Raw genomic sequence first — 18,275 nt, forward strand, 5'->3', positions numbered from 1 at the left:
AATACAATGTCTCCTAGCACATATCTGTCTCCCCACGAAAAACATCTCAAAGTATTTTTCTACGCATGCCATCGGCCCCCACGGCCTTCTGAATGCGCATAATTTCAACATCAGTGATTAAAGACACGCTACCTCAGGATCACGCTTGCTTGAACCAATGCTGGGGAACTGGGTCCTAGTTCAATAATTATCTAATTGCCACAAAATATCCCAAGTCAAATCGTCTTGGTTCCACCAGAGGTCACTATACACCCACTCTCCACCCTGTGCCCTAATCTGCACAATGTACTCCCCATGCATCATTACCAGCGATTCAAGTCGCTTATTTCGTCTCGTAATAATGATTGACAGCCCTTTGTTGCTATCCACTGTGAAGAACAGACCTCACAGCGTGTCAATCACTGGGCTTGATTGACTCTACCTCACCACGCTGATCAATACGGGTTGAATGGTGGGTGAGGGACGATAACCGGTGCATACATAATTTGTTCGACATGGCTTGGAATCTTACTCAGGATAAATACCAAATAAATTGTCAGGCTACATATGAGAATACTATGAAACGTATCGTGCTGTATTAGTGAGAGTAAGTCTAGTTTCACAGTCCTGTTGTAATCCCACTGTTGAAATTAAGGCGAATCCACGCCGTGTAGATGGTGGGGGTTGTATTCTTTATTCTGGTCTGTACGGGAGTGGTGCAAGGTTGGCTCAGAACCTGCTCCTGATATCGCTCGATGTGATTTCATTGTTTCGCCGAGTCCTGGAATCGAACTCAACGAGGTTCGTTTACGCAGTGCACGAAAGCGACTGCGCCAAACCCTCCCCGCCCATGCCAAGTGCTGTGTTCCTCACTGGAAAAGTCTAAGTAGCCGTGGTGTTGTTATTTTTAATTCGGTGTCAGACGAATGTCACCGTGGAAGGGCACTTTGGCCGGCGCGCACGTGGCTTTGCAGACCTCCACGTGGCGTTGGAACGCGTCACGTGACGGCCCCCTGCGTCACGTGACAACGCCCTGCGTCACGCGAGAAGCGTCACGTGGACCCGCAGTACAGTGCGTACAGTAAGGGGGAGGGTGGTGGTGGCTGCGTGAAACGCGCGTGCGTTCGGCTGTCAATGTCAGTGCTGGGGCAAAGTGCTCGGTTGTTGTTTCCCGTCCGAGTTGCGATTACAGAATAGATTAAGAGGGCCCCCTGGGAGGGGGTCAGATGTCCAGGCAGCCTTAATGTCAGGAGAGACAACAGCCCGTAACAGCCCTCACAACCTGGAACGGGTAAAACTGTGCATCTGACAGCTTGTCCAGGGCATAAGCCTCCGCTTAGAATGTGCTCTCTGCCGTGCTTACATGACTGTCTGTCATACATTGCGGTCCCTTCATGCGCATGGCGCCCTTTTCTCAATGCTTGCTTTGCTGTCTCCCGCACGTTGCTAATTTAACGTCTCCCATGCTGACGTTCACATTCATTCGTGCATTGATGTCCCTCCATGCCTCTTTTTACGGTCTCCCACACATTGCAGTTCATCGTGCTGTACAGTGTTCTCCCTGTGGCCTTTGCGTTTCTGTTGTGCTTCGTCAATGCCCGCATTGCTGTTTCCCGTGCTATCATTGCTGCCCCTTTACTTACAGTGCCATCCCTGTTATGCTTGTATAAACATTCCAGGCTTACATTGCTGGCCCTAAATTATTAAATTTCTCTACCAATTGCCTACAGTGCTGTCCCTCTGCACATGCCTTCTCCAACGCGTACAATGCTGGCTGTCCGTGCATTCATATCTCCGATACGTATATTCCTGTCTCGTCCCACGATTATTACATTGCCGTCCCTCGACACATTAGTCTCCCCGAGCTTAGTGCTATCCCACTTGCTTTGTTGTCCTCGCCATAGTTTAACACATCCCTGCGGAGGGAGCTGGTAGTAACGTTGGGTTGCTCGGTCAATGGCCAGGGTCAACGGCGGCGTGGTGGATTCCGCAAATATGCCCGACTGTGAGGGCGGGCACAAGCCGGCATGAGTAGGTTAAACGTTGAGTTTTATAAGGGCACCACGGGGTGAGCAGCCCCTCCCCACCCAGCCCCACCCAGCCCCTCCCCACCCAGCCCCTCCCTGGTGTAACCAGGAGGTTACTACCAGTATAACCCTGCTAGTGCCCCATGCTGACACTGCTACTCAGCTTTTATAACTGGTCAAAAATGCACATTGCTGCTGCCTCCATGCTTGGCCAGATTTTTTTTTATAATGTTTAGCTCTTATTCAAATCACTGCTAAATATAAGTCACCCCACGCCGTCTTAGTCATTGTGGTTGTTTTTTTTTTACCACACTTTGCCATACTAGTCGGTGCGGCTTGGTGAAGCGGGGAGGCCCATGACCGGTTGAGATATCGCCACTGATGTTACTCTTGGCCGAACATCAAACGCGTGTCATTAGATTCATAGCACAGTGTGCTAACCACAGCACCACCGCTCCACCCCATTCTGCATTTATTTTTAAAAAATGTATTTCTCATTACAGCTCAGCCATCGCCACCACCACCACGGGCAAAGGAGGTGGTGAGACATCCTGCACCGTATTTTCCCACGAGGGAAGAGGGTGACTGACTGACGGCCCTGCGCGATGCCGCTGTCGGACTTCATATCCGCCCTCAAGGACAACCCGTACTTCAGCGCGGGCTTTGGGTTGGTCGGGGTGGGCACAGCGCTGGCCGTGGCGCGGAAAGGCGGGCAGGCAGCGGCCGTGGCGTTCCGGCGCCACTGTGTGACCACACTGGAGGTGTCAAGCCGGGACAAGAGCTATCACTGGCTTTTGAGCTGGGTGACGCACCATGCGGAACACACGCAGCACTTGAGCGTGGAGACCACCTTCTTGCAGCACGAGAGCGGCCGCGTGGCCACCCACTTCGACTTCGTGCCCAGCCCTGGCACCCACGTCATCTGGTGCGAGGGCGCTCATCCACCGGAGGAATTGCTCACGTATCCACCACACACACACACCTGGCGCGTTTTCGAGGGACACCGAAAGAAGCGTAAATGCCATTTTAAATAACTGCACGTGGTTCACCCCGTGTGTGTACTGTGGCCAGGTACAAGATGAACTTGATCCGGATCGAGCGGAACCGAGAGAAGCAGATGTTGGATCTCAACACGGGTATTCCCTTTGAAACTGTGACGTTCACCTCCTTCGGACGAAATCGGCAGCTCTACTTCAGCATCCTCAATGAAGGTGATCAGATGTTTCCCACCAAAGACAACTTCACTTCTTGAATTGGACGTCTGGCCAATAGTTTTAGTACACTGTGCAGTGCCCTGTAAACTATGTCCCTTAGTGATATTTTCTTTGTAGTATGTTAATATGAAATGTGAATATGAAAACATTTCAATATACATATTAACAGGGCATATATAAATAGGACTTAAACGCTCAATCAATATGTTCTGGATTACTGATAGACTGGAGTTGGCCTGTGATTGGTATCCACAGTCTTAGCAAGATGTACACTAGATGAACTGCAGGAAATATTTTTCAGGGTGCCAACTCACAGTGAAGTCCTGCATGCTTTTCAATCTTAGCTGACATTATAATCAGTCCACTGCTGGATGAAGGCTTCTAAGCCATCGCCGTCACGGTCATGTGATGTAACAATCCACCTAGCACCTGCACATGAGCTATTCTCATTGCTCCATATCTGCAGTGGACGTCTTTTTGGGTGTAAGCTGAGAGGCACCGTTAATATGGTGGGTGAAATAAGGTGTGTGTATGTGTGTCATGGGGAGCGGTAGTGTAGCGGTTAGCGCGCTGCGCTATGAACCTGGCGACCCGGGTTCGATTCCCGCTCACGGCAAACACCAGTGACGATTATCTGAACCGGTCCTGGGCCTCCCCTAGGTCGACTCAGCCTCAAATGAGTACCTGGTGCGGTGTGTAAACATCGCCGCTAGGGAGACAAAGGCGGTCGGGCGTGGTGCTGGCCACCCACCCCCTCGTGTACCGTTCCGGCCTTAATAGGTGCTCGCTAACAGCACTTGCCCCTAGTCTGTTAAGGCTATTGGGGGATCTTTGTCTTTGTGTATGTGTGTTGATGTGCTCTAATGCAGCACGGGAGTTGGCACTGAGGCAGGAGGAGGGCAAGACGGTGATGTACACGGCCATGGGCGCCGAGTGGCGGCCGTTTGGGTTCCCGCGCCGACGCCGTCCACTCAATTCTGTGGTGCTGCACGATGGGGTCGCTGACAAGATCAAGCAAGACGTGCATGAATTCATCAGCAACCCAAAGTGGTACTTGGATCGTGGTATGCAAGCCTCCTTGTGTGCTTTACATTGGTTATTTTTTTATTTTATTGGCATTCTCACCTGCACCCGTAAACGGTACCACATCACCCTAATCACTCCACTGGCTTCAATCCAATCCCAATTAATTTTCAAGATCGCACTCATTGTTTTCAATATCCTGCATGGACTTGCCCCTGCCCTTTTAATCTCGCGCTACTCCTCAACACGCTGTCTAATCAAGTGACCGAGCCTTTATTTGGAAGCCCCCAGTCAACCTTTGATCAGTGAGAGGTTCCTCTTTCTCCACTGCTGCCTGCATTGTCTGGAACTCATTGTTGACTCTGCCCCTATTGAAGTACAGTACAACCCCAACAATTGATTTCCTCGGAACGCCTTTATCTACAAAATAAATATGCTCACAGTCTCTGTATAGTGTCTTGAGATGTGGTCTCGTTCAACCTATACATTAATACAAATTGTATTGCAAAACAATTCTACGAATTAATTGTACATTATTGCAAAACAATTCTACGAATTAATTGTACATTATTGGCAGTATGTAAAGACTGTTTTGTCTCTTGTGTACAGGCATCCCCTACCGCCGAGGCTATCTGCTTTATGGGCCACCCGGCTGTGGCAAGAGCAGCTTCATGTGAGCTCCACAACTCAACGATGCTGCCTAGACATCACATTCGAGCTGGCGTATATTGCACTGCATTAATTTTGTGAATGAATTATATTAGATACGGTCCCCTCCACTTGTGTATTTCCTACGTAAAATGCAATTTGGTGTTATGCAAGAAGTTACTGGTAACTTTCTTCATGTTAATGAGTAAGCATGTCAGTGATTAATTAAAATTGTATCTTATTGTTGGGATATATGCATAAAATAAAACCTGAAAGATGTAATGAGTTAGTGCTTATGCAAAATATATATAATTGTTACCTTGAGGCTAATGAAGCAAAGGGAACAGATTAAATGATGGCGATTAAATCCGTGTGTGAATAAATCACCCCGAATGTGCTCCATCTGGAAATGTTAGACGCTAACCAGGCTTGATCCTGGATAGTGCTTGGCTGAATCACCACTATGCATATAATTAATATATGTCATAATCTGCTGTGTGGCTGTGCTACATTATCAGCAGAGGGGAGTACAGCAGATTCCATGTATATACTGTACCATGCTATGCCATCTATGTTCCCACCTTCAAATAACCCTCACTTTATGCACAGCATCAGGAGGGCCTCATCCAGAAGTGGATTGAAAGGACTGAATATTATGATCACATGCAAATATTATCTGGATGCTAATGGAATGAACCATATGGAATAAACGTGTCTCTTGGTCAGTGCCCCTTTGATGTGTACTGTCGACCTGCAGCACAGCACTGGCTGGCAAGCTCGAGTACAGCATCTGCCTTCTGAGCCTGAGCGACCGTAGCCTCTCGGACGACCGACTCAACCACCTGCTGAGCGTCGCTCCACAGCAGACGCTCATTCTGCTGGAGGATGTCGACGCAGCCTTCGTCAGTCGAGAAACGTCGACTGAAAGTACGAATGTCCAGTAACTTGCAAACAAAAAAAGGCAAAGGCCACCTATATAGCCTACACAGACAGGGAAAGTGCTGCTAATGCGCACATATTAAGACTGGGATGGGGCACGAGGGAGTGGTGTGGCCAGAACCATGCCAGGCCGCCTTTGTCTCCCCAGTGCTGATGTTTAACTAGATTGTTTGGTGAGCATGGGTACGAATTTTATCTCAGATTTACAGATAGTCTGCTGTGGAAACAGTATTAAATGATTACTCAATATAAATTGTATTCCAAAACTTCACGTGGGTAGTAATTTAAGTTTTTTTCCACTGAGAACAAATGCGCAAAATTGAACTACGTTTCCTGTGTACCTCTGACGTCCAAACAGCCTGGCATCCCTCATGACTTCTTTATGCAGATCCTTCAGCTTACCAGGGACTGGGGCGTCTCACCTTCAGTGGACTTCTTAACGCGCTGGACGGAGTGGCGTCCACTGAGGCCCGCATCGTCTTTATGACCACAAACCACATCGACAGGTAGGAGATTTGACTACACGTGTCTTCTGCTAAGGTTTAAATCTGTATCCCCTGTGATTTTTAATAACGTTTATTTTCAGTGTCAATTTATAAACTAAATTGATGTATGTATATTTGTTATAGAGCAATGGTATTTATTCACAAAGAAGAAAAATCATATGTACACACATTATTTAACTCTGTCCTCATTCAAGCCAGCATGAGGTGACGTCATATGTGATATGACATATCACATATGACGAAGGAGATAACATCACACATAAGGGGAGTCATCGGCAGGAGGCAAGCACATGCTGTGTGACATCATCTTGTCTGAAAAGGATTTTATTTAATCTTTTGTGTTTTGTTATCACCACATTTTACATAACCCTTGGATCAATTTGTCCAGTTTTCCAAACGACAAGTCCCTAATAGCAATACATTCTTAATATGAACATTTAGTATATATATTGGATTTTATCCGAAAGTGAAAGTTATGTCCTCACTATGGAGAGAAACAGGCCAGAGCTAATGTATTGACACTTTCAACCCTTTTTCGTGAAACATTGATAGAACAACTGCCGATCTGCACAGAGAAGCACAAAATAGCTACTTTTTCCCTGTCACTTCATCGATTTCCCTGTATTTCAGGCTGGATCCAGCCCTGATCCGCCCTGGACGCGTGGATTTCAAGCAGTATGTGGGCTACTGCTCGTCCTGGCAGCTGGAACAGATGTTCCTTCGCTTCTACCCGGACGAACCAATCGAAGCAGCGCGTAACTTCGCGGGCGCGCTTGCTGATCTGGCTGTGAAGGTGACTGGGAATACTGAGTCGCTGCAGCTGAGTCCAGCACAAGTGCAGGGGCATTTCATGCTGTACAAAATGGACCCACAGGGTGCCATTTGTAACGTTGGCGACCTCGCAAAGTGATTACCGGGTTGACCCACGGGGCCACAAAAACTCTGCTGACACGTGACAAGCATGCAGCCTGCAGCTTCGATAACTATCACTCTACGAAGGTGCCATGAGAAGAGGATGGTGGACGGAGGCTTGTTATCTTCTTCATTTACTAGAATTGTCAAGGGAAGAGGTTGATTGTGAATGAGGAGCAGCACGCATCGACCAGCTCAGGATAATTGTTCTGCCAGTGGGCTGCATAGACCAAGATTGTTGTGCTTTTACAAACAATATTAAAATGAAGGTTTTCACGTGGAAGTCGCAATGCAGTGATTTGGAGAATTGCAGGTGAACTTAAATTGCTTGATGGACTTTATTTTGATATAATAACGTATATTTATTGTTCATTTGTCATTGCTATTCAGGAATAAAAACATGAGACTCGCCTGTGACGAATAATTGTTCTTTTTACGATGTGTTTTCTTGTACTAAATCAATTTGCTGTGTATATTTGTTCTTACAAATGTAATCACCACTAGCCTTGCCATGTCCATTTGGTTGAATTGGCACAGCATGGTTAGCTGTCATTGAAATAACACCAGTAGGTAGGGTGTCTGGAATTTAAACTTATTCACTGAAAAATGATCACACTATTTGTTTTTGTTTAGAATATAAATTATCGTATTGGTTTTAAAATGTCAGCATGCCTCCATTGCATTGTACTTTGTACAACTACTATATTACTGAATATAAACTAAGCCAGAAACTGGTTTCGCACTCGATTTACACATGCAGGATTTTTTCGTCTTTAAAATAAATTATTAACGTCAAATATACCACGAATATGACTGTCCATTTGTCATGTAAATCAGCAACTTACAGATCAGGGCAGCATTGTATTAGATGGGGCAGTTTCAAACAACAGGAAAAAAGAACTTTCCATTCCAATCCACTTTTCTATCTGACCTATTAACGACTGCTGAAAGGTCTGCCTCTGGGAATCAACTGTTTGTGGAGTCCCCATATCCACACTAAGAGGGCCCTTGAGCTTGGCTTGTGTCAACACACGTTAAATCTGCAAATTACGAAAAAAAAACATAGCAGAAACAATGTGGGCTGGAAAACCATGTTTCAAACAAAACACGTAGTTTCCAGAAGTAGTGCATTGTGGTTCTCAGAGACAGACTTTGCAGATGTGAGCATTGGTGACTGTGCTGATGAGTCCTAATTATAACCAAATTGATCCACAGTTGCCTTATCATTGCATCTCAGCCGCTGTCACGTGTTCTCACATGTAATGTATGGTGCTCTAAGACAAGACCGACCACAATTCCTCTTCTTCAGCAAGCACTGGCGGTGGGGGGTTTTTTCCCTGCCATATGCACAATTGCCGTGTGCCTTTGAGGCATTTTCACGTCTTGTTTGAAACTTCTTTGACGAGAGTTTTACCTCCACCCCTCTCTCCCACACTAAAAAAAACCCAATGGAACGCGTCACACAGAAGCCATTCGAGTGTTTAGACAGATGTCGCCGCTGTCCGTACTCGCACAGAAGCCGCGGTCCACCGCGCGGGTGGTAGAAGTGCGCATGCGCGATCAGCGACAGCCGTTGACGGCTCCACCCGGGGCCCAACTCCGCCCGCTTCGTCTCGCTCGGCCGCTTCGTCTCGCTCGGCCGCACCATCGCAGCCATGCACAGCCTGGCGACCGGCACCGTGAGTTCCGTACCGTCGCCGCCGTCGTCGTCGCCGTCGTCGTTTTGAGTCGTAATCGCTCCGAGTATTGCCCTGTCCGCCGAGTTTGGCGTTCAGGGTTAGAAGGCCCTCGGCGGCGGTGGCGGCGACCAATGGGAGAGTTCGTTGCTAGGGCTCCGCGCCGACGCGGACCAATGAGCGTCGTGCTTACTGCCGTGGTGGTCGGTCGGTCGAGGGGGGTCCATAAATGAAACGCAATTGTGAACAACTTAGTGGATTAGAAGGCAGTTTATAAGAGCTGGCCCTCGTTTTTTTACACGTTTCGGACACTGGCTGTGTGACCTGGCGTATCAACGAGTCGACTGCATAAATGTGTGGTTAAAAAAAAAATGTTTATTCTGAGGCGCCCCGCCACGTGAACGTGGAGTTTCCACTCCTGGCTCAGCGCGTGGGGGACCGTGTGGATTTGAGGTTTTTGTCGCGCCGTCAAATCGACCGATGAGAGAGATTTCCTCGCCAAGCAGCCCCTCTTGTGTTGAGCAGTGCACGTAAACAAGCCCTCCCGTGGTGTGGCGGGCATTTCCACCACGGGAGTTGTTGAAAAGGGGCCGCGTTTGCGCGCATTTTGTTGTTGTTAGGAAAGCCACGTTAATAGACGAGATCGATAAACGTTCGCGTTCAACATCTAGGGGATCTTGTTTACCTTTCGGTCACAAACGCACGGGTGAAGGCGCCCTGCGTTCGTGTTTACGCCCGTGGTCGTCGTCATGGTTGGGCCCTCTCGATTTAACCATGCCACAGCCGAAAGTATTGTACAAAAAAAACTAACGTTACATTTGGCGCCTTCTATGATCAAGACGTTTTAAATCGCTTAAAAAAGACGATTGGTCAAAACAAGTACAATATAAACGCGAAAAGTCAATGCTTGCATTTATAGTGTGTTCGTAAGCATTGTTCTTACATGCTTTGTATGCACTGTACAGTACTATACCGGTACTGTATATTCAACTTGCAGTAGCCAACGTGGTGAAGTATGGTAAAGCAACCACAATGACGCCACCCACGCGTGGGTAAAGCGTTCAGCTGTGGATTGCCAGAGCCGTAAATCAAATCAAATTCTCATATGGACCTTCACGGGGCGACATTACGAAAAGGGACATCCAAACGCAAAGGCCACCTGAAGGTGATGGTTGTGGTGGTAAAAAAAGGCACCACAACCCGCGTTCACAGTGGGGGTTAAAGCGATATGGGTCCGTTGTACAAGTCTTTACCACGTGCGCATCCATTCTCACATCAACTTCAAAAATGTCAAGCGTGTCTTTTATAGAAATAACATTTACAAAATTATTGAGTTATGTTTGTAAATTACACAATGTTACGTCTGAGAAAATATAAAATACAAGTTTTTGTTTTAAATCACGAGTATTGACGTGGCTGTCTTTGTGGACTGTAAAATGCCTTTAGAAACGTTGCACAATAAAACGTCTAACTTCAAATATGCCCCCATCATTTGAGGTTCAACTGGTATATTTGTAAATGTGTCTATGGGTACTCGTTGAACTACGGTCCCAGTTGCGTGGCTCCATACAGCACAAGTAGCAGTTAGATTTTGAATTTGACTGAGCTTCCTCCAAGTCATCTCAGCCTTTATTAGTACCCTGTGTGGTGTAGTGAACGTGCTTACCCCATCTTTAACAGTCGGCCTTCGTACATACCTAGCAGCACCAGCAAACGACTTGTTGTAATCGATTACATATTTATTATAACGCACTTAAGATTTAATCATAATTCACCACGCTGATCAGTGCAATTTGGTATACGTAGGGAGCATAGACGTTGGAGGGAATACAGTACAATTATATTCTTAGGTTTTTTCAGTAAAGTCACGTAGGTAAAACATCAAAATTAATGAAAATAAAATAAAACAAAAATCACGACGTTTCGGAGGCAACACAAGTCTCCGTCATCAGGTGGGACCGTCACAGCCGAATTAGCTGCATCAAGTGAGGCAATGATTCAAGATGTAATCCCTTATAAGCAAGTTGAAGGGGGGAGGAGAGGGGGGGGAGCTCATCAGAATGTGGTAGCCAATGAATGGAACGTATCGGGAGGGGGGCGGGGCTCAAAGACAGCACGGAGTGCTCGGGAGGGAGGGGGGCGGGGCTCAAAGACAGCACGGAGTGCTAAGTACAACACTCCGTGCTGTCTTTGAGCCCCGCTCCCCTCCCGATACGTTCCATTCATTGGCTACCACATTCTGATGAGCTCCCCCCCCCTCTCCTCCCCCCTTCAACTTGCTTATAAGGGATTACATCTTGAATCATTGCCTCACTTGATGCAGCTAATTCGGCTGTGACGGTCCCACCTGATGACGGAGACTTGTGTTGCCTCCGAAACGTCGTGATTTTTGTTTTATTTTATTTTCATTAATTTTGATGTTTTACCTACGTGACTTTACCGAAAAAACCTAAGAATATGAATCCTTGCAGTCACGAAAGCTTCAAATCTAGAACAGTACAATTAATTTGCCTGCACTGCCCTCTGCTGCCCACTAGGTAATGTAGTCCGGCAGCTATCGGATGACCTGATTTGCGTGGTAGCTGCCCATCCAAGCTCTTTCGAGGCGTAAACCCAATTTGCTTTCTAGATCTGCCAAAATTTGGTACGTTCCAGGTGATTAAATTATGTACAGTCGCCTCATCGCGATTTTTTTTCATTGTTCATACACTAATGTACACGTTTCATATTACACGGAATGCAACTGCACTATCACAGGTTGACCGAGAGAAGATCTACACCTGGATCAATGAGTTGTCAAGTCCCGACACGCGGGAGAATGCACTGTTGGAACTCAGCAAGAAGCGCGAGTCTGTGCCAGATCTGGCGCCCATGCTGTGGCACTCGTTCGGAACCATCGCGGCCCTCCTCCAGGTAAAGCTCCTTGGTGTTAAGAGCTACATTGGCCAACCTTTAACTATGCATTACAGCTGATTAACCCATTGACCACCGTTCGACTCACTGGGGTGTATTGCATTTGTCGGCTTTTCCCGGAGGGCCATGCAATCCACCAATGGCCATTGTTGCGTTCTTGACCTCCGCGTGCATTTGGCCACTGAGGAAGGAATAAGGAGATAGTTTGGCTGCCGTACCACTGAGGAGCAGTCCAGTTGTGGGGTAATCGGTGTGTTAAGGGGTGCCCCTTTTCACACAGATTATTTTTTCAGCACTAAGTCATCTGTGAATGAGATCTGGCTTTGTTACATACGTGTCAGAGAAATTTGTAAGCTATAAGTTTGATTGTAAAACCTAAGTACACGGCAAAGAAAAGCTCAAACGGCTAACATATATTTATTTTCAGGAAATTGTAAATATCTACCCATCAATCAACCCGGCGACGCTGACAGCACACCAATCCAACCGCGTGTGCAATGCACTGGCTTTGCTGCAGTGTGTGGCCTCGCACCCAGAGACAAGGCAAGTTTATTCTCGCTAATTATTGTGGACATCTTTATTTAAAAGTTCATGAGAATGATTTCATAAGGTATTAACTGTATATCTAGGTGAGAATTAATTCAGACAATATCTTTTGCAAGGAAGACCTGGTATTTAATCGTGTACAGAGCAGAAATCTCTGTTATGGAAATGTAAATTAAATAAAGGAACAGAGTAAAAAAGAAAAAATGGGCCCATGTATAGAGATAAAGGTGCAGCCCTGCAATTTATTACTCACACCACTGCTGGCAGAAGGGCCTCCACTATAGAGAGCTCTAGAATGCTGGCTTTGGACTTGGAAGAGGTGGTAGTACCCACACTTTACCCCACCAGACACGACCTACCAATCAACTGACAATGGGCTCGTATAGTAATACACATTGAGGTAATATATTACTTTGCCGTTACATTTTTTTCAGGTCTGCCTTCCTATCTGCCCACATTCCTCTCTTCCTGTATCCGTTTCTTCACACCGTGAGCAAGACTCGTCCATTTGAGTACCTTCGTCTTACCAGCCTAGGAGTCATTGGTGAGTTGGATTGTTATTAAAAAACTTAACACGCAAAATGTGTTTCAGTTGACTTAAAAAAATACAGGTTTGACGAATGTTCTAAACAAAATGCATTTGTGGTGATAGGTGCCTTGGTGAAGCCTGATGAACAGGAAGTCATCAATTTCCTGCTGACCACTGAGATCATCCCTCTGTGCCTGAGAATCATGGAGTCTGGGAGTGAGCTATCAAAAACGGTGCGCTTTGGTCCTTATATTATAATATGTTAATGGGATACGCAACTTTAGTGTTTAAACAATATTTTGTTGGCTAAGCTCAATCAGGTATGTGATGCTTTGGGTTCTAGACACATGTTGGCAAATGTTCCTTGTTGTCTCATCTTTGGTGATATAGTTCTGACATATCCACCAACAATAATGCAAGTTGCCTAAATGATGTGTTTTAGGTATTTAATTGTAATGTAATTGAAACATTGTTTTGTTTGCATGAATGCAGGTGGCTACATTCATATTACAGAAGATTCTTTTGGATGATACAGGCCTTGCTTACATTTGTCAAACCTATGAGAGATTCTCCCATGTTGCCATGATTCTTGTAAGTAAATTGCCTCTGCAAATACATTGCATTCAGAATTTAAAAGAGCATTGACTATATATTTGTCCACTTGAACATGACCTTGATGTGACCCAAAATGTGTTTTTTTGTGGGTGTGTTTTCAGGGCAAGATGGTGCTTGCCCTGTCCAAGGAACCGTCCGCTCGTCTCCTCAAGCACGTTGTTCGCTGCTACCTCCGTCTTTCTGACAATCCCAGGTTTATTGATTTTCTTAATACACGACTGTCTTGTATTTGATTGTGAAAGGGATGCTTCTTTCGTATTGCCAATGAAGAGCAACTATTTGAATCTTCTTGGTTCTTTCGGTAAAGTCAGACGCTGTCGCCTCGACAGACCTGGTTTTACCTGAGGACGGCTGCTTGCGTTGTGGCCGAAGCGTCGTGAGAAAGAACCAAGAAGATGAATCCCTGCAGTCACGAAAGCTTTAAATCGGAACTATTTGAATTTCGGTTGTGATTTAGCCATTTATTTGCTTTGAGAGTTAGTGATTGTAGATGCACTTGCCTTAAAAGTTTTCAGTATTTCAGGCAGGGCGAAGTTATATGATCCATGGTTTAGATTTCATAGCTACAGTCGCGCACGGGAGAGTTTAATTTCTCAATTGTGCATTAGGTGTCCACATTTGCATGGTTTGTGTGGATCTAGTTAATTGCTTCCCATTATTTCTGTGGAATAATAAAGCTGGGGCAGTCTAGTAGTGGGATCACTGATCAGATGTTTGTTCAGCACATTGCTCAAAGCCACATTGGTCGATGCTGAAATCCACTCCAGGCATAGTTTGTGTATGGTTCCAAAGCTGCTTTATGGACCAACGATGTGGACATACAATGTTGTTCAGATCATTATTGATTGACAGGTTTGGGTCATCTTCTGATTAGTGAACTTCACAAAGTGTTGCAACATTGCAGCAAATATCCAGTGCTGTAATATTTCACGGTACATAAAGCCAAGGCACTGGCATAGATTTGTAAAGTTCCTGTGATGGTTTGCATCAACATTAATTTGGGTGTCAATGAGTTGATAGTCGTGGCTTTTTTAGAAAACTGGGGCATAGAACACTGGTTGAGTATGGAAGGGTGATGGCCAATGTCTGAAGCCCCAAGGTTTCAATCCTCCAGCTCCGACTGATTATTTTTTTCAGTGTGTGGACAAGTGTCAAGCCAAGGTAGGTCAGCGAACTGGTTCTGGCTAATCCTTGCTAAAACCAGTTTAACCAGTTTTTATTTGCATATTTCACAAATTTAGCTGAACAAAGATACCTCATGTACCCTAGATAATTATAGCTTCTAATTTGGGAAACAAAATTCGACTTTGCACTGTTTATTTCTTCGTTTTATCATGTATCATCCATGTATTGTTGCAAACACAATGCCATGTAACAATACATAAAACATAAGCAATAAACCAATGCTTTAAACATTGCATGGGATCTATCAAATTACTTGGCAATATTTTGCCGTGTAAACATGCTGCTCTTCTAAGACATACGTTTCTGTATGTCCGCATCTCAATCTCTCCTTGTGTCTCTCAGGACAGACACACATGGAGATACAAAGACAGATACAGCAAGAGGAAAACAGACAAGGATAGACAATGAGGCAGACAAGTAGACGCACAAAACAAGGACATTGAGAGACTGAAATACAGACTCTTAACCATTGGTGTATGTGATGATGGCCAAAAATAATAATGGAGTAGCCGCCAAATAATGGAACAATTCCAAGTGGATCTCTGTCAAGGTGATAGAGCAATGAATTCAGCTAATGTGCAGGTGCTGGATGGGCTATTGCCACTGGTGGAGCCAGTGGGGTGGGGTGGCACGTGCCCCCCCAATGATCCGAGCAAAATCCCAAATTTCGATCGGATCATTGGGGGTTATTAGTAATAAATCGGCATTTTGCGACCCCCCACTGCCACTGTGTAGCATATTATTATGTGCCAGGGACTCTATGAGATGATAGGACAATAGTTTGAGTCCATAATTTGCAATAAGTAACGGCAAAGCAGATATAAGTGACTCAGAATTGTGCGCAGTTGCGTATTCAGTCCACGGCTTCCCTGAAGGCAAATACCTTCAGCGAGCGTGATGCCGATCACACATGGTTCGACCCTCGATCGATGGCTGCGCCATTGCCGCACACGCGTCGAATAAAGAGCAGGGGACAAGTCCTTACTTGCTAACAACTATCATTTTTCATTGCTGGAGGGGCTGCCCCCCTACCTGAAAATCCTGGCCATTGGCTATTGCATCGCAGAATCATGAGATGTAGCTGCATCGACTTAGCCTCAACAGGTGGTTGGTAACATCGCTTTCTCCAATAGTAATTTGAAGGCTATACGGGGGATCCTTGTGTTGATCTCTTTACACCGTTGATGCAAAGCATAACGTTTGTTTTAGGGTTTTTAATCTTGGAGCATAACGTGCAGTTTTTGTTGTGGAAAATTAACAGGCAAAACCGGTTTTGCGTTCTGGTTTTTGGTTGAACTCTGTGGCCATGTGTCGTCACAGCTTGTTGTTTGCTTGTCGCCATGTATACGACAATGGTACCCTTGTCCATCACTGGATACGTGAGTTCTTGGAGTGCAAAGAAGACGATGTTGTTCATCGTCAGTGTCTACGAGTTACTCGTGTTTTACTAAAGGTCGTCAATGTTGAGTTGACAAATCTATATACCCGGGACAAATGTAGGAAGGTTTGGCCCCGAAAATGACGTCTTTACAGCTTGTAATGTTGGTGTTCTGACAGATGTCTGATCATCAACGTTTGGTTGCCGTTTTGATGACATTTGTTGTTTTCCACGTGAAACAGGGTGGGACCTGAGGAGGCTGTCATCTTCCGCCTTACAGTGGATGATTGCACAGTATATTGTTGGGAACCAATTAATGTCTCGCTTGTGTTATGTTTCCGATGTGTACACAGGGCACGTGAGGCTTTGCGCCAATGCCTGCCTGACCAGCTCAAGGACAACACATTTGCCACAGTTCTGAAGGATGATACAACCACCAAGCGCTGGCTGGCCCAGCTTATGAAGAACCTGCAGGAAGTGACAGACCCGAGGGGAATCCCACTCCCCACCCAGTGATGCATCTCTTGGGATGTTCTTCTAGCAAGTCACATTGCCCAGGGCATTCTGACAGTACCAGCAGTAGTTGCAGTCTTTGTGTAAAATACAACTTATCATTTTTTATTGAAACACTTATTGTGAAACCAGTACAATCTGCCTCTTGGACTTGTTCTGCATAACATTTTCCTCTTCAAACCTCAGAGCTTGGGGTAATGTTTTTCATATAATGTAATTCATGGAAACAGGCATTTCCCAAGCTTTATCGTGGAACAACATGGTCATGAATTTATGGTTGGTTGGTGGAATGTTTGCTTTAATTTTGGAAATGTAAACGCTGTTTACCATAAAAAATTACAGTATCACCATATTTCAACAAGTTCAATTGTAACAGGAAGCACAATATACTGATCTTTACTTTAAACTGCATGCTTGGAACAGATTTCTGCAGTTTGCCCGAGTTAATATTGTTGCCGATTATATCCAAAATATTCCTATTAAGGCATACAAAGTCTGTGCTATAACTTTTACTTGATAAAATCAGTGTTTATTGATACTAGTCAAAATGGTACTGTAATAAAAAAAATATACCACGTGCAAAACGTTTGCACAGCATTACTTTTGTAAAATAGAATCGTTTAAATAGAATTATTCTTTGAAGTTGTGTGTGGCAGCTAAAGATACCTGCACATTTGGCAAAATTGTTTGAACCCTTGTAATTGGTTCACCAAGATGAAATAAAGCCATGTGCTCATATGCTAGATAGCAAACACACCTTCTCAGTTGTAGGCTACTGAAACGACCATGCGAGTTTTTAACAGCACAACTTATTGATTGACATTAAAAGGAGAAAAGTAATGTTACTTGTTCAGTTGGCAACATTGTTAAAATTGTATTATATGCTTGTGTGTGTATCACAAAGTATTTTTGTATATGCAAAGGCCATAAATCTTAGGTTTAACTCAACGTTTATAAGGTCATTGTGATTGTGTTCTGACGCGATTACATTGTACAAGAAAAGCATTTACATTGATTGCATATAATGCACTGAATACCATTTAAAAGGCTTGTGGGTCAGAATATTGAGTACTTGGCAACAAACGTGCGCTTTGTGAAGGATAGTTTTTCAAGATCAGCAAAGGGATAATGAACTTATGTCAATGTTTACTTTAAGTGCAACTTATGTTGACAATACTTTTTGTATTAAATCTTGAGCTCTGGATAAAGGTAAGCGCAGAAGTTTTTTTCTGTCTGATTTTTTTGCAGACTCGTATTATTTGAAAGATCTAATGCTGCCCTGTGATTTATCTTTATGAGATGTACCAAAACAATTACATGGTTACTTATACCTAGATACAAGTTCAGACTCGTAGGGGAAAGTCCTGGTCCAGTGAGTGAAAAAGTCTGGCCAGCCATGACTTCAATTAAAATCTGTATATAACACCAAGTACGTGTTATACACTCATACTGTGCAGTATAATGTGTTAGACCACATAACAAAACTATGGTGTGCGTTGTACAATACGGACAGTCCCTGACTTGCGTATGGACTCAGTCTGAGGCATTTCCGTAGGTCTACTATAAATGCACATACCGTCGGTTATTAAATGTGTTACGGTTCAACAAAGGGAAGCGTTGTTAAACTCTTATAAGAAATGCAAACCTGTCGACCCCTTATCAGTGCCTACCT

The 18,275-nt window shown here is 44.9% G+C and overlaps 2 protein-coding genes across 2 annotated transcripts; both read left to right on the plus strand.

Annotated features, from left to right (window-relative positions):
* Positions 1–1,058: 1,058 nt before the first annotated feature.
* BCS1L (BCS1 ubiquinol-cytochrome c reductase complex chaperone) lies at positions 1,059–7,642 on the plus strand. Its single transcript, XM_078865239.1, has 8 exons — positions 1,059–1,270; positions 2,510–2,931; positions 3,078–3,217; positions 4,090–4,284; positions 4,853–4,916; positions 5,649–5,818; positions 6,219–6,336; positions 6,967–7,642. Exons 2-8 carry the CDS (start codon positions 2,612–2,614, stop codon positions 7,244–7,246), a joined length of 1,287 nt encoding a protein of 428 aa, XP_078721365.1. The 5' UTR covers positions 1,059–1,270; positions 2,510–2,611; the 3' UTR covers positions 7,247–7,642.
* A 1,159-nt stretch (positions 7,643–8,801) lies between these two features.
* On the plus strand, positions 8,802–17,824 carry CNOT9 (CCR4-NOT transcription complex subunit 9). The gene is made up of 8 exons (XM_078868742.1): positions 8,802–8,927; positions 11,682–11,837; positions 12,265–12,380; positions 12,818–12,927; positions 13,036–13,145; positions 13,405–13,503; positions 13,629–13,720; positions 16,444–17,824. Exons 1-8 carry the CDS (start codon positions 8,904–8,906, stop codon positions 16,604–16,606), a joined length of 870 nt encoding a protein of 289 aa, XP_078724868.1. The 5' UTR covers positions 8,802–8,903; the 3' UTR covers positions 16,607–17,824.
* The last annotated feature ends 451 nt before the right edge of the window (positions 17,825–18,275 follow it).

Source organism: Lampetra fluviatilis, chromosome 2, assembly GCF_964198595.1.
Source record: "Lampetra fluviatilis chromosome 2, kcLamFluv1.1, whole genome shotgun sequence".
NCBI classification, from domain to species: Eukaryota; Metazoa; Chordata; class Hyperoartia; order Petromyzontiformes; family Petromyzontidae; genus Lampetra; species Lampetra fluviatilis.